The 16,566-nt window shown below is 50.1% G+C and overlaps 1 protein-coding gene across 1 annotated transcript in view; it reads right to left on the bottom strand.

The window, feature by feature from the left end:
* The window catches only part of KIF3C (kinesin family member 3C), a 34,090-nt gene extending 21,046 nt beyond the window's left edge, over positions 1 to 13,044 (bottom strand). Inside the window, exons 1-2 of the mRNA XM_019712710.3 lie at positions 12,278 to 13,044; positions 10,268 to 12,118 (exon numbers count right to left, since the gene is read on the bottom strand). Of these exons, the coding sequence (XP_019568269.2) occupies positions 10,268 to 11,803 (1,536 nt within the window). The 5' untranslated portion in view covers positions 11,804 to 12,118; positions 12,278 to 13,044. The remainder of the gene's footprint in view (positions 1 to 10,267; positions 12,119 to 12,277) is intronic.
* Between the last annotated feature and the right edge of the window lie 3,522 nt (positions 13,045 to 16,566).

The following is a 16,566-nucleotide window of genomic DNA, read 5'->3' as shown; positions in this document are numbered from 1 at the left end:
AATATACCCATTTATGCTTTTTTTTGGTGGTTTTTAAGTGAGTAGGTGGACCTCAGATTCAAAACAATTCTGTTTATTCAACCTCCGCATTCTCCAGCTACCCACACCTACTCTCATGCTCATTCAAAATCCTGCCTGACAATGTCCAAATGGGTTCAAAAACTGGGTAACTAACCCATTTGGACGTTGCCAGTCAGGCCTGGAATTTGATGCATCAGCTAAGACTACCTGGCCCCCAAGACCCAACCCTCCTCCTCCCCCATCCCCGTGACCTGACTCCCAGGACTGGGTTCTGTGTTGGTTCCTGCTAATCTGCCCGACTGTTAGACCTCCTCCTTGGACCCAGAACTCGGCTTCAGGTTCGCTCCTCCTGGCTGAGCCCTGGGCTCCAGGACGAGAAGTCCTGAATGGCGCCTCCTGCCCCTTATCACCCGCATTCTGTTTGTCCACTGCCTGCCTTGCCAGGAACCCAGCACAGGCGTGGTCTGAATAACTGAATTTGCCTTATCACTCGCGCGCCAAGTCGTGCCCAATTGCCCAGCCCACGTGATCGGCCAAAACTGCCTGACAGAACTCATGTTGTGCTAGAAGAGGGGCTAGTCCTGGCATGAAATCTGTGGGTGGGCCTCAATCCAGAATCCAGGTGCAAGGTCTGAGCCCCCTCCTTCTCCCAAACCTCAACTCACACTGTCTGCTTCACCCCCACACTCTGAAATATGTCACGTATGAAATTCAATTCTTTGCTTAGAAACAGGGTTTTTTTTTGTTTTTTTTTTGGTTTTGCTTTTAATTTCCCCCATTTCTCTGCGGATACCAGTGGCCACCTTCTCCTTTTCCTCAGAGATCTCTATCCTTAACTGTCACCTCTGGAGGGCAGGGAGGACAGGAATGCCTCCAATACCTAGGCCCACTTCAGGCTGGGGGGGCGACTAAACAGAGCGTCTGGGAGTCTGAGGGTCCTGATTCCCCAGGAAAGCTTCCCTGGAGCTCTGAACGGCCCACATTAATGCTGCCTTTGTGATCTCTCAGAGCAAAGGAGCACAGGTGGGTGGAGTCTGTGCGCAAGACTGGGTTTGGTCCTACTGCTTCTAAATGAGTCCAGTGTCACTAAAAGGCCAGCAGAGGCTGTGGGGGCGGAAGACACAGTTCTGGGCGCTCCAGGGCACCATGGTCTGACTCTGGAGAAAGGGATACAAATCATAGAGTAGCTAAGGTGACCTCAGGCAGTCATCAACCCCAACCCCCTTAGCTTTACAAATGAGGAAACTGAGGCCCAGAGATGGAGTACTCTAAGCCTGGAGTTCATAATTAAGGAATTTTTATGTGTATCTGCTCCTATATTGACTATGCACTTTCCAGATAATTTCCCAATTTGATCAGGGCCTCGATTCCAGGTATTAGAGGCAGGTCAGCTGCTATGACAACTAACAGCCAAGATCACCACAGGGACATGCCTGCTTGCAGACACAGCCTGGGGTATTCAGAGGCTCATCTTTTCATATTCCAGGAGCAACTGGAGTATAAAACCAGAAGGTGGAGAAAGGAGGCCCCACTACTCATTAAATGCTGATCTGGAAAGCCAGAATGTAGATAGCCAGGCCCAGCCAGCCACTCCTCTGAGAAGATACCATCAAGTATAATTTTACAAGGACAGAGAAGGCAAACAGGCCCTGCCTGGCCACTGCCAGCTAATCGGTGACATTTTGCAGGAGAAAGGAGTCTCAGATGCAACTTGCCATGTGCCTGCAGCTGGACTAGGTTCTTTTTACATTAATCATCCGATTTAATCATTACAAGAACCTTAGGAGATAAGTCTGATCCCTACTTGACATAAAAGTACAGCTCAGACAGGTGAAGTGACTTGTTCAAGGTTATGGTGCCAGTAAATGGCAGAAGTTACACTTGAACTCCCAATTCCAGGTCCAGTGTCCTTTGCCCTCCTCCACATCTTTCTCCCAGCTTCAGGCAGGAAAGCACCTTGGAGAGAAGCAGTATTTGGTATTGGCCCCTTTGCCAGCTCAGGAACCACCAGGAAAGCTCAGAGCACCATTTCTTTCTCTTCCAGCTGAAACAGGCAGGGATCTGCCCATCTACTTCAGAGAGCAAACCATGAGCGCGTCAGATCCGATCCTGATTCATCTTTCCCCGTTTCCCTTGCTCAGCTGTGGTGTTCTAGGGGGCTCCTCTTCAGCCCCAGGGATGCACATCCCGCCAGACAATAGATGCTGCTACAGAGTCAGAACTGGAGGAGACCTAAGGATGCACGAAGCGCAGACTCAGCATTTTACAGGAGTCAGAGGGCTTAGGCGGGTTGTGCCGGGTCATGCAGCCTCCAGCTCCCAGGCAATGCTTGGTCCTCCCTCTCCAGCTCTCACTACCTCTCATTCAGGCCATTCTCTAATCCTGGGCTCCTGACCCACTGCTTCCAAGGTCAATCAGCAAATGGTGCAGAAAGCAAGGAAAAATCTATTGACCATTTTTTAGAGTCCTTGGGAGGGGAAGTGACTTGTCCAAGGTCACAGGATTACCAATAACGGGGTATCACTGAGTATTATTATCCACCGTGGATTTCCCTCAATTATTCATTATCTTTAAGCCAACCTTCCAGTTAGGTGTTAACACTTTTATAATTTTCCTCCCTTAAAAAACTTAGATCAGCTTTTATTTAATTAACAAAGTAATATATGCTTACTATAAAAAAAAGATAAAAGTAAAAAAAGGTATACAGTAAAAAATAAAAGTACTTCTCCCTATTGAAATACTTGGAGATAACCACTATTAGTTAGTTCTTATTATTCCTGCCAGAAACTTCAGTAATTTAAAAACAAAGTCAACTATAATAAGTGATTTAGGTTTTCAGCCATGGGTACTCAAAAAGATTTGTTGATGATAGGAATGAATGGCACTCAGCTGAGGTCAGAGGCGGGGCTTTGCATCACATGGAAGGACAGAGATGAGTTAAGCATCTCAGCCTACACGAGCTCCCACGGGGGCCTGTTAGCCAGGGACCTGGCATGAATCCTTCCTTTCGAGTTGGTGTCACCACGTGGGCAGCCCATGGGCTCTGGAGTTGGGCAGACATAGGCTCATCTTCTGGACCTAACACTTCCGAGGCATACGACTGGGTTGTTCCTCACTTAAGGTACCTCAGGGTCCCCATTTGTCACCTGGAGATTAAAATGGTTCTACTTCACGGTTCTATCGTTGAGGACTGAATAAACAACGCCCATGATAAACAGAGCAGAGTGCTTGGCATTAAACATGCACTAAAGAGATGGTTATTACTACTACTCCTGTTATTACTCTGCAGGCCCATCTCAAGAAAGGAGAAAGCCTTCAGGTCGATTACCTAGTGCTATAGAAACAATTCAACCCAGAGCCTGGTACTCCTCTGTTGAGCACATCTGGAAGGAAAGAGAGACAACTAGAAAGGGAGACAACTCTTTAGTCTGACCAGGAGTCAATGACCAGGAATGTCGCAGGATATTAAAAATTCTAGATACAGCAAACCACAAGTGCAGGTGGCTGATAAGCTCCGAGCACAGGGGTCTGCCTTGCATAGCCCGTGGGGCTGAAGGATCTGTGAGAAGAGGAGCCCTTTTCTTATCCACTCACACAGGCCACCTGGTTCAGCAGCTCTCAGAAGTGCCCCAGACTGGCCAGGTGCAGCAGGCTGGCAGGGCACAGGTGGGAGAAGGGTGCCCTTCTCGAGCTGAATTCCAGGCCCTTCCTCCTAGCCCGCAGAGCACAATGAGGACATTATCACAGCTACTTCATCCAATCTTGCACTATCTGGGGGCTGAAAATGACTAAGAGCAATATGATAATACACTCCTCCAGCCAACACACATCAAGAGAAACCCAATACTGGACCAAAACAAGGCCTGTTGAGCCTCCATGTAACTTGAAGCCCAGAACCTCTGATGGAAATGTATTAGTCTTCTATACTTTCTGCTGGTCACATCTTTACAAAACTCCCCCAGTCGTCACAACAATCCTGGTAACTGATCACACCCGCCAGGGATAGATAGGAAGGAGTATAAGTCACTGCTTCCATCAATGCCAAGAGGCCTGGGATTCTGACCTAGATGCCAGACCCAGCTTGGAGCACTGGGCACCTGTTGTCACTGGGTTCCCTCAAAGATCACGGATGACTCGGCGGGGATGGGGTCGGGGTGCACACTGTCCCTTGATCACTAGCCCACGCATCTCAGAGTACTGCTGTCTGCGTATCTCTAACGTGCAGCGGGAATGAGACTAGCTTTAGGAAAGTAGATGCTCCCTAGATTATTGGGGAGTCTCTGGAAACTGGGTACAGCCCTATTTGGGGACTAACCAAGACCAGGGCAGTGTGATGATATGGAGTATTTAACTCTCTCCTATTCAGTACGTTCTCTCCCAATTGGAGTTTCTTCTCCCCAGAAACCCTGCTGTGCGCCCCCTTATCCACTCTTCTTCCTTCTTTTTCCCTGACTCTGTAACTAACTCCATTTTTCTTTTCCCATTTCACTGTCTCCCTTTACTTCTTTCCTATTTTCTTCTCTCTTTCCTTCTTCACATTGTCTTTCTCTAATTGGCCATAATAGAGAGCTGAAAAATATCTTTTATTTTTGAATTCATACATTAAATTTAAATCCCGATCTTAATTTTCAAGAAAGATAAGCATTTTGAAAAATAAAAAAATAAAAAAGACGAAACATTTTATATTTTGCTTTAGAAGATGCTATCTCAACAATTAAGGACTTTTAAGAAGAGGGACTTTGACAATCACCCTATTCAATGGCTTTTCTGAACATGAATCCCTTTAGAGCATCTCTGACATTCAGTTTCTCCTTGAACAGTTCCAGGGATTGGAGTCCATTCATTACCTCTTGAAACAGCCCAGTTCTAATCGTTACAAAGTTCTTCATATTGAGCTTAACCTGCTCCCATAACACCCACTTCCTGCTGCCCAGGACAAAAACAGTGCAATCAGCATAATGGCAGTGAGGCACATATTAGGATCAAAGGATAAGGGCAGACCAGCTGGTTGTGAGGTTCTCCCACTGGAGTAGCTTGGGCAGGAAAATTGAAGAGCTATATTATAGCCAGACTCTGGTGGGCCTTGAATGCCAGGCTAAAACGTGTTGTGTTTTGGCATATTAGGAAGTTGGCCAAGTGAAAACTCCCATTTTGTCAATTGGAGATAACAGTACGAAGTATGCCAGGAACTGTCCAAAGTGCTTTGATGTCAATTATCTCATTTAATGCTCCAAATAGTACTGACATAGGTACTATTATCCCATTTTATAGATGAAGAACTGAGGTCTCAAAACTAGTAAGTCACTAGACCCAGGCCTGCCTGACGCTGATGCCCATGCTCTGAACACAGCACTCGACAAAATGTTAGCAGACAGACCAGAACATGAGGCCTCAATTTGGGAGTGACTCATACAGAGAGAGAGAGACAGAAAGAGAGAGAGAGAGAGAGAGAGAGAGAGAGAGAGAGAGAGAGAGAGAGAGAGAGTCAGAATAGAGGACTGCAGGCTCAATTTAGCCCTCTACTTCTAAAGATGAGCCCCCAATATCCATTTCCAGCCTTGTGCTTGCTTCTAACTTCCACTGATCCATTGCCAGCTGCCCACTGGATTTTGTCACCACAAATTCAACACGTCTATACCAGCTCCTGTCATTTTTCACCACCTTCCCAACAACCAGTTCCCAACCTGATATTCCTAATTCTTCAAGCATAAAAGAGGGTCATATTTTGTTATCAAACCGACCTGGACTCAACTAGCGTTGCCATATACAAACCATGAGGCCTTGGACAAGTTACTGAACCTTAATGGGTCTGCTTTCTCATCTATAAAGTGGGAACAGTAACAGGACCTTTCTTGGAAGGTGCTTGTAGAGATTACATGAGATAACTTGTCTATAATACATACTATAGTGCTTGGCACCTAGTAAGTATTAGGTAAATGGGATTATTCTTGCTATCACTGTTGGTTCTCAGGTTGAAAACTCCCTCTCCTGTATACCTTTTTATGGTTAACCTGATGCTGAGAGGTGGGAGGAAGAGGGACCCCAAAAGGGATGGTAAAAAGTCAATGCAGGGGTGGCCGCATGGCTCAGTTGGTTAGAGCGTGAGCTCTCAACAACAAGGTTGCTGGTTCAATTCCCGCATGGGATGGTGGGCTGCGCCCCCTGCAACTAAGATTGAAAATGGCGACTGGACTTGGAGCTGAGCTGCGCCCTCCACAACTAGATTGAAGGACAGTGGCTTGGAGCTGATGGGCCCTGGAGAAACACACTGTACCCCAATATCCCCCAATAAAATTTATTAAAAAAAAAAGTCAATGCAGTTTGTGCTCCCTCTGGCTTTGGGGCAGTAGGTCTCTTTTCTACACCCAGAGAGAGAGTTGGGTTCTAGCCAAGACCCCCTGCTCTTCACCCTCCAGACCTACTTACTTGGAGATCAATAAGCAATGCTGTTGTTTCTACCTCTTCCGCTCCTCTTTAGTTCAACGAGTCTGCATTCTGTGTCATTGCAGCCCTTGTCTCCCCCAAACACCCTCCTTTTCTTCTAAGTATCTAGAATCAAAGTTTTAGAAATCGTCTAGTCCAATCCCTCAAAAAATGAATTTTAAAATTAAAGCAGTCATTAAAAAATTTTTTTCTCACCCAAGTCGAGTCAAGTAGGCTCCTTCCAAGCAATCTGCACGGATTCACCAGTTCTCATCGCAGAATGTGCACTGTGCACAAACACTTGAGTTTTCTCTGTGCAGAGCCCACCTCAGCATGGGTCTGTCTGGGACTTCCCTTACTCCCCTCCATCACGGGCCTAGTTTGTTGTCCAGCCCCCCAGAGACATCTGTAAGTATCATTTGCTAATGATTGACAACAAACAGGGCACTGATCACAATCACAAACCCTCACACATTTGTACCCCCTAAGATCCCCTGAGGCCCACGGTAAATATGAGAGGAGAGATGAAAGGAGACTCTAAGGAGAGAGGCGTGGTGTTTGTATACAGTGAGGGGAGAACAAAGGGAACAGGGAGCCTGGAGGTGGCAGACAGGGAAAGCAGGCGAGACAGACAGTTAGATGAGTCAGAGAGTGAATGAGGGCACTGGGTCGCATTAGCTATCGCTTAGCTGCCCCCAGAGGGTGGTGTGAACTGGAAGAAGGGAATGGGAGAGGCGAGAAGGGGAGGTGTGAACTGGAAGAAGGGAATGGGAGAGGCGAGAAGGGGAGGTCATGCCAGAACCAGAGTGGGTTGTAGATGGGGAGCAAAAAGCTCAGCTCATTTCCAGGAGGGACCTGAGCTCCAGCCTTCTGATCTGGTCTTGCCACTGGTGTCCTTGAGTTTTTCTTGCCTGGCTCTGCTCCCAGGGCTGCGGAGTTATGGCAAGGCAACTGGGATGGCAGGGGAAGGAAGGAGTTAAGCTAACTGCAAAGATGTCAGCTCCGGAGAGCACCAGACCCCTGCTTGTGGCTGCAAATACCCTGTGTTATTTGGTGCTTTCAACATAGTTCAAAAGCCCTCACACTAATGATTTCATTTAGTCTTCAGCACAACCCTGTGAAATAAGCAGCCCTGGGATTATCTCTAACATGTTCCTTCTCTCTTTACCCTGTGGATCCCTCAAGAGCCCTCAAATTGTTTCCTCCATCCTAGAAACACCTAACACTGAACCAGGTGGTGCCACAGAGGCTACAAGGAGGATGGGGTCCTCTGTCTAGACTCCATTCTGGGCTTGCTCATTGCTCTGTCCTGGGCTGGGCCTGATGAGAAGTCACAGGATATGGAATCATTCCCCTCCCGGAATTTCCCAGCCACCCCTCCCCCTTTGCTTACATCTGAAAGCCTGGCACACAATAACCATTTCACCCACTCCCCCGAGAGCTATGTCAGACTTCTCCTCCTTAGGGAATGGAAACCTGAGGCCTCAGAGGCAAAGGCCTTTGCCCTGAGTCACATAGTGAGCAAACATGGAGGGCTCCATGATGACTTAGAAAGAACACAGGTCTGGGGCCATCAAAAAACCTGGGTTCCAGTCCTGGCTCTCCCACTATCATCCAGGGTCACTGAGACAGTCACTCAACCTCCCCAGTCTTGGTTTTCATTAACTGTCAAATGGAAATAATACTTATCTCTTGGGGTTGCTGGGAGATTATAAGAGATCAAGATGTCCAAGTATTATATAAAAACGAATTACCCTGATTATCAAGTAGCATAGGTAACATCGGGACTCTGTGTAATGGAAAGAGGCTGGGCCAAATATAGCGTCGGAGCTCTCCTTAACTTACCTATGTGGCCCTGGGCAAGTCCCAGGCTCGGTTCTCCAGGGCCCTTGCCAGCTCTGAGGGCTATGCCTCTGGTGCAGGACTTCTGGCATGAGCTGCCCTGATCTCTTGACTGTCCTATTATCTGTGCCTCACACTGCCTTAGATCCACGAATCTTACAGAGGGAGCCAGTCAGTCGCCAACACTGGGAAATCCCATTGTTCCCAGTGGGAAGAATCCTTTGGAGTCTTAGCTCCGTCCCCTCCACCCATTTCCTCAGGGAATGAAGTCTGCTTCTATCCTCTCTTAGCCTCCATTACCTCCCAGCCTTAAGGGGTGGTGGTGGGGTGTGAAGGGGAGCAAGGGGTGTGGCAGTGGGGTCATTCTTGGTAATGACCCCAATGACAGATGGCCCATGTAAGATTTCCCAGTGGAAAGCAGCAGACTCCCTGGATTCCCTTCCTCCTAGGGAGACTGACTGTCTTGCCTTTAACATCCTGCTTCTCTCAGATGGACCCACATGTGCAGGCTCCTGATTGTTTCTTTGAGGAAGTGGCTAAGCATAACCCTTTCTGAGCTCGTGGAGGTGAGTTCAATATTCAATCTGCAAGGCCAGAGCCCCTGGTGCAGCAGCAGTCCCATAACACAGACAGTGGCATCCAGCTCATCTGTCACCTTCCAGCGGCTACAGCTCTCCCTCTCCAGACTGGGCTTCCCTGCCTCAGGAGCCCATGCTCCTGAGAAGGAGTAAGGAATGGCAATGTTTGGCTTTCCCCAGGAAGCGATCAGCTCATGGTTCCTTGTGTCCTTCCTCCCACCCCCGAGTGTCAAGGACTCCAGGGACCTAAAAATGCCAGGAACATCTGCAGCACTGAAATTTAGCAGGTCTGTGGCTGGCCTGGTGGGGCCTCTGCAGCTCAGCTCCACCTCCGGCCTGGAGGCTCCCAGGGGAGGATCAGCTCCGGAAGGACAGAGGCCCGGATACCTCTCAGGGCGCCGGGGAACTGGATCTTACTGGGATAAGGCTTAGGTGTGGGGGTCAGCTGGTTTGCTTCTCAAATTAATACAGGTCAAAAATGATCAGGTGGGAAGAGTCTCAGAAATCTCCCAGGCCAACCTTCTATTTTACAAAATCAGAAACAGGCTTGAGGAAAAAAGGAAGCAACTTACACAAGGTCTCTCAATAAGCTGTAGAAGAGCTGGGCCGAGACTCTAGGTCTCCGGTGTGGAGCCCGATGCTCTTTCCACCCTCTGAGTGATTCCCCAAATGATACCATGCAGTGGCACCTGCCCTGCGTGGGCCCCGTGGACTGCTTTCGCAGGGAGCAGAATCCATTCCTAGTCCCCCCTTGCCAACAAGAACTGAAAGAGCACGAGGCCCATGGGTTCCTGCTCAGCTCTGCCACTTCGTAGCACGGAACCATGGTCATATCATTTCTCTGAGCCTTAGTTCCTCACCTGGAAAATGGGGATTTGAGGACCAGCACCCTGGATGGCTACTGTAAGGATCAAATGAGATCGTGTACGTGGGGCATTTTGTTAACTGTGAAATGCTATCCAAATGTCAGATATTATTAAAACAGTGTAAGGTCTGAAGGTGCTGCAGAGGGAGGTCACAGGGAGGAGGCTCTGCAAGAGTGAGAACCCACCCCAGATGAGGCTGAGGGCCTGCCTGGCCGTCCCGTGGACCTGACCGCTACTAGGGGCCACTGGCAGAGACTGACATGCAGCAGGGCAAACCAGCCCAAGCTCATTGAGACCACCTGCCTGCGTTGCTGTGTGTGTGTGTGTGTGTGTGTGTGTGTGTGTGTGTGTCCGTCCTCTTAGGTGCCCCTGGGAGGCTCTGCCTGGAATTTACCTGGCTGCTCCAGGGGAGTATTTGGTAGGAAGGCAGTGTATGGTGCAGGGGGAGGACACCATGCTTCAAGACATGTCACAGACCTGCTGGCTCAGATCCCTCTGGGGACCTTTGGATGCCCCTGCTCCCTCTGGGGCCCTTACCTTGTACTTGGCTGCGAGCAGCTCTGTGGCCTGCTGCTCACGTCTCAGGTCCTCCAGCATCTTCTCCTTCTCCTCCAGCAGCTTCTGCTTCTCCTCGCTCACCAGGCTGCGGTCATCTTGGATGGCCGCCTTCTCCTCCTCCAGCCGCTCCTTCTGCTCCTGCAGGTAATTCTCCATGTTCTTGTCCAAGGCCGACTCCAGGACGGGCGGGGGCGGGCGGTGGTTGTTGTTATTGTCATCCTCCTCTTCGGCCACCCAGGCCTCGATCACTGGCCCCTCAGGGTACCCGGCCGGGGCTGACACCGCCTTCTTCCTGCGGCTGCTCTTCCTCCGGAGCCGCTTCCCCAGCATCCCTTTCTTCTCCAGCTGAGCCTTCAGGCGGGCGATCTCCTCCTGGAATTCCCGCAGCAACGTGTCCTTGGGGTCTTCGTTCACCCGGGGCTTGTTCTTGATGTTCTTGGCCCGGTTGGCAAAGCGCAGGGTGGAGAGGCTCTCGTCGTAGCTGTGAGAAGCTGGCCCCAGGGTGGCCACCATGATGGTCTTGGCGTTCCCCCCGAGAGAGTCCTGGAGGAGCCGGGTCAGCTTGGAGTCCCGGTAGGGAATATGGGTGCTCCTGTTGCCCGCCAGAGCAGCGATCACGTTGCCCAGGGCAGACAGCGAGAGGTTGATTTTGGAGGCTTCCTTAGGCCTCTCTCCCCCACCACCGCCCCCTCCACCGCCGCCAATCCCGGTGGACTGTGTGGTCGTCCCCCCAGCTGTGTTGGGGCCTGCCTTATTCTGCCGCTCACTGCCAGCCAGGTCCACCAGATTGAGCTTGCCCACACGGATGTGGTCCTGGCCATCAGAGCCACGCTCACTGCACTCCACAGTGATGACGAAGATGGCATGGGAGCGGGAGCTGACCTCATTCATGTGTGTGCTGCCCACCGCCCGGGTCTGGTTCCCCAGGTTCATCACGTGCTCGATCTCCTTGACATTCTTGGTGACGAAGGAGGAGAGGTCCTTGATGTAGACACCTGTGTCCGGGTTTTCCTTCAGCTCCAGCCTCTTGCCGGGCTCCTTGGAGAGCAGGTCTCGAATCTCCTCCTGGTAGATCTCCAGGTAGGAAGCCCTGACCAGGTACTGCTGGTTTTGGGAGCGCGAGATGTGGGTGAAGATGTGCTCGAAGGCATTGGGGATGACCCCACGAAGCTCCGGTTCCACCCAGGTCCCTTGCATGGTGTAGGTCTTGCCAGTGCCCGTCTGGCCATAGGCAAACACCGTGCCATTGAAACCCTGAAGCACAGAGTCTACCAGGGGCCTCACAGTTTCATCATACAAATCAGCCTGCTTGGAGCTGGCATCATACACGGCATCAAAGGTGAAGGTCTTGGGCAGCTCCCCCAGGGCAGCGCGGGGGTTCCGCAGGGTCACCTGGCCCAGTTTCACATCCATGGTCAGAATCTGCTCGTGACCAGCAGCGTCCTCCTTCCGGCTGAGGGGTCGGCACCGGGCCACCACCTTCAGGGCCTCGCTGGCCTTGGTTTTACTGGCCATGTTGCTCCTCTATCTTTCCCGGCCCGCGGCCCCCTCCGCAGCCCGGGCAGTCCGGTGGTCCTCCCTAGGTAGGTATCAGCAGGGCCGGCCCAGCCCCCAGGCGCAGCTCTTCAATCTGCATGCAGCCTCCTAGGGTGGGGATGCTGGGAGGTGGCCCCGCCGCTGCTGCAGTCCGGGCCTCCTCCAGTCTCCGCTGCACCGGCTGGGCACAGAGAATTAGGCAGAATCCCCGGGCAGCTGCGGGAGCCGCGCCGGCCGAATGGCAGTGCCGGGAGCCCGCCCCATGCTGGGGCAGAGGAGCGCTGCCGTAAACAGCTATGGCAACAATGAGATAAAGGAAGAGGAAAATGGGATGGGGGTGGGCGGCAGGGCTGTCTTCTCCTCCTCCTCCACCCCCGCCTCTAGGGATCCATGGCGGTGGCAGCAGGTCCTGGGCGGCCGGGGGTCCCGGCCCTCCAGAGGGCAGAGGCTCACCTGGAGTCCTCTCCCCCAGCTGGGGGATCATTCATCGCAGCCAGCGCTGCTGCTGCTGCCTCTGCCTCCGCCTTCTCCGCTGCCGCCACCCGAGAATGAGAGAAAAACAGAAGGGGATGGGGCGGAGCAGCGGCGGCGAGAGTGATGTTGCAGCCGCGCTGCGGCCCCAGCTAAGCCGCCCGGCTGGGGTGGGGCAAGGGGAGGGGCCGCGGGGCGGGAGATGCGAGCCCAGCGCTGCCGGTGCGCGGGGTACAGGGGTGCATCGCCGACCCGCACCCCCGCAGACCCCTCCGGAATGACAGGCTCGGGGGCCGACCCACGTCCTGCGCCCACCAGGCGGGTGCAGCGCAGCCACCGCCCGCCGTCACCCCACTGGGCCTGAGCATGCTGGGAGTTGTAGTCCTGCCTTTGTTAACCCGGATCCGGCAGGTTGCTGCTGCCTTCCCCAGTCCGGGAGGCCCCACCCTTTCTGGCATGCAACCGCCGGGAATGACTGCTGAGGTTGCAGCCGCTTACCTGGTGGGGGAAAGGGGGTGATACACCACCCAACATTGTTGCTCCACAGCCACCATCCTCCATCTCTCCAATGTTCCAGCCTTTCTGCTTGCAGATGGTACATGTCACTGCTCCCTTTCAGGGTGTCGCTGGGTATCCTGACTCCCAAATATTTCTTGACTCTGTCCTTTCTTCTCCCTACCCTGGTTTACTTCTGGCCTTCCTCTTCTCCCTCCTGGAAACACCTTCCAGCTGATTCTCTCCTCACCTGTTCTCTGCTCTTGCAACCTGGTCCCCTCCCCTCCTCCTCCACCTTCCCTATTGTATAAAAGGCACTGCATCTTCTGACCCCTGCCTTACTTCCCAGCCTCCCTTCCAGCTACTCCTGTACAGAATCTGTATTCAAAGAGTTATCCAGCACCTGCCAAAACCCAGGTCCCATTCAAGGAACTGGAGCTTCCTGTCCTCAAGGAGCTCCCATTCTAGAAACCATGTTTTGTTTAACTGGCTGTGCCATGCTGCGTCTTTATGCCTTTGCCCAGAGGACCCTGTCACCCTCTGCACTTGCTGCCCTGCCACTTGGGAGTTCAAGCACCTCCTCTGTGAAGCCTTCCTGACCAATGTCTTTTCCGTAGCAGAAACAGACACAGAATTTGCATAAAACAAAACTTGGGTTCCAGTTCCAGTTCTGACCTTTACACAGTTGTGTGAATCGGGGCATCACTTACCTTGCCCCAGCCACAGTTTCCTATTCTGTTTAAAGAAATTAGGACAGGGGGAGAGAAATAATACCTACTTCAGGGAGTGGTTGTGAGGCTCAAATGAAACAATGAATCATAAAGTGTTGTACCAATGAGAAGACTTATTTTTAAGTAAGCCCTTAATAACGCACATAGCCTTGGCTTGCCTGATAGTTCCTGCTTCCTCCAGCATTCTGGATATGCCAGGTCTGCGCTTGGTGCTTCTCTTTGGGGTCTTCATATTTTCTGCCTGTAGGATATAAATCGAGTGTAATTCCTCAAGTTCAAGGACCAAGCCAGTGGCCTACCCATGTTCCACTCTGCAGAGGGGAGTTGAATCTGTGGACTTGGGCCCCAGTTAGCTTTACCTTCCATATGAGATCCAGATTGAGGAGGTGCTGTTATCTGAAATCTCGAGGTGCTTCTTCGTGGAGCCACCAGAAGAATCTGCCTACAAAACATTTCCAATCATGTTATTCTCTAGAGAGCCTAGTTGTTCAGTTGTTCAACTCTACAGAATCTGTCTCCTTACTTCTTCCCCATCTTCAAATCCCCAAGACCTGAATGCCAGCTCAAATGGAAGCTTGAGGCTTAGCTGGTGGCTGGCACACTTCTGACGTTTCCTGGCATTCCTAGCCCATTCTTTAATCAAACTCCACTGCTTGTGATTAACTTGGCTTTCAGACCAATTACTGGGTGGGATTTGGGCTTTGTAGACTAACCTCTCTTGGCTCTGGCAACCTGACTTTTGGATGGACCATTTGACTCTTGAACTATTTTCGTGTTGCACTTGGCTGTGGTTTTTGGACTATCCTTTCTCTGTTTTGGCTAACTTAACTGATACTCCAGCGCTGGATAAAAGGGATTCCGACCCTGTTCTCCCCACCTGATGTTACCACTTGGCAGGGCATTTGCCCAGATCCTCCCATATGAGAGGGAGACTGGATTCCCATTACTTACAAGATTTATGACTCTGAGTCAATTATTCATCTTCTATGAACAGCTATTTTCTCAGTGGGAGAAGTGAGGATAAAAATGTTTACCTGACTCACAGAGTTTACAAGAGGATTAAGTGAGATAATGTATGTGAAAACTCCCAGAGCATAGAAGTCATTCAAGAAATAATTTCCCCTCCTTTTGTCCCTTGCACTCCGGTGGTTCACATTCTTTGTCTCCCTTTTCAGCATTGTATTCAGCCATCCTTCCTCCCCTTACCCTCTTAAATACTCAGGTGTCTAGTCCCTCTGGTTTAAGATTATCCAAACACTACTTTTTCACATCTCCATGCCTTTGCTCATGTTGCTCCTTGGCCTGAAATGTCCTCCTAACTTTGTCCCTGTCTACAGAGCCTCACCTTCTCTTCATGCCACCACTCGATCTCATATGGCTTCTACTCCAGCCGCTCAACAGAAATTTCCCTTACCAGGGACATCAATGAACTCCACGGCCAATTCCAGTGGTCCCCTTTCAATAATCCACTTCCTTCTTTGTCAGACTCTCACTGCCCATGGTTTTCATGGCCCTGAACTTTTCTGGTTTTCCTCCTACAGCTCCTAGGAGTTCTGGTTGCTCAGTTTCAATCTCCTTAACCAATTGATCTCATTCAACCCCAACATTAAGTGTTGGAGTTCACTGAAACTAAGTCCTACATCCTGTTTTTCTTCTCATGCCACCCTCTAGTGATCACTGCAGCTGTGGCTTCAATTATTGTCTAAATGATTCCTAAATCTGTATCTCTGGTCCAGACTTCTCTGAGCTCCATATCTATATATCCAATTCGCTAGTGGACATAGCCACTTGAATGGCTCTTATGCACCCTGAAATTCTACCATTCTCCCATCCAAATTTGGTCCTCCAAGAATATTTGCTAGCTCTGTGAACAACTCTTTCCCCACCCTCAATATATCCATCCAAACACCAAATCCTATCAACTCAACTTCCTAAATATTTCTCAGATCTATCAACTTCTTCTCCACTTCCACAGCCAGTATCATCTCTCGTCTGGCCTCCTACAGTAGCCTCCAATCTGGTCTGCCTAGGTCTGCTCTTGTCTCCATCCATCCATTCTCTGTAATCTTTTAATAACACGTGACTGATCACATCACCCCATGCTTAAAACCTTTCAGTGCTTCTCATGGCTCTTAAGGTAAAGTCTATGTGATGAATGCAGCCCCCAAGGCCCTACAGGATTTGGTACCTTCTCATGTCTCCTGTCACATCTCATGCCACTCTCCACTTTGCTCTCTGATCTCATTACAATGGCCTTTTCCAGCTTCCAGCCAACTTCCTACCACAGGGCCCTTACACATTCTGTACAGCTGCCCAGAACAATGATCCTCATCCTCTTTGCCTACATACCTACTCTTCATCCTTTAGCTCTCAGCTTGAATGTCACTTCATGAGGGCACCTTTCCTGACTTCCTCATCTAGATTATGTCCTTTTGTAATATGTTCTCATTCATCCCTGTATTTCTTTCACAGAACTTAGCATAATTGTAATTAATAATTATTCATCCACCTTCTCTGTTGTTCTATGAAGACATAATATGTCTGTTTCATTCATTTTTTGTATCCATGTGACTAATCTAGTTCCTGGCACATAGTAGGTGCTCAATAACTATTTTTTATGAATATGAATATTACCTCTTCTGGGAAGCCTCCTTTGACTCCTCTGATTCTACCTTCTAACTAATCTTTCCTTTCCTCATGATTCTACGGCTCACTGTTAACTAGTCTCACAGTTAGTCTGACTTGTACTATGGTTAACTGCATCTGTCTCTCTCAACATAATGTATGTCTCCCTGAAGACAGACACTGTGGTTTTTGTCTTTGTGTCTCATTTCCCCTTACCTAGCACAGGACTATATACACTTTAGGTAATCAATGTCAGTTGCTAGGTGAATGAATGTTCCAAGACCTTCAGGGCAAAAAAACAGGGAGGCAAAATAAAAAAGCAATAGTGATAAATTCTTACATTTGAAGGAGTTACAGTTAATAGAGTATTATCACATATGTTACTCACTTGATCCTCACATCAACCCCATGAAAGAGGAA

This window comes from Rhinolophus sinicus, chromosome 2 (assembly GCF_057876585.1).
Source record: "Rhinolophus sinicus isolate RSI-liver-muscle chromosome 2, RSI-T2T, whole genome shotgun sequence".
Classification (NCBI taxonomy): Eukaryota; Metazoa; Chordata; class Mammalia; order Chiroptera; family Rhinolophidae; genus Rhinolophus; species Rhinolophus sinicus.
Note: the sequence above shows the minus strand (reverse complement) of the source record. Positions and strands in the feature narration are given on the sequence as shown.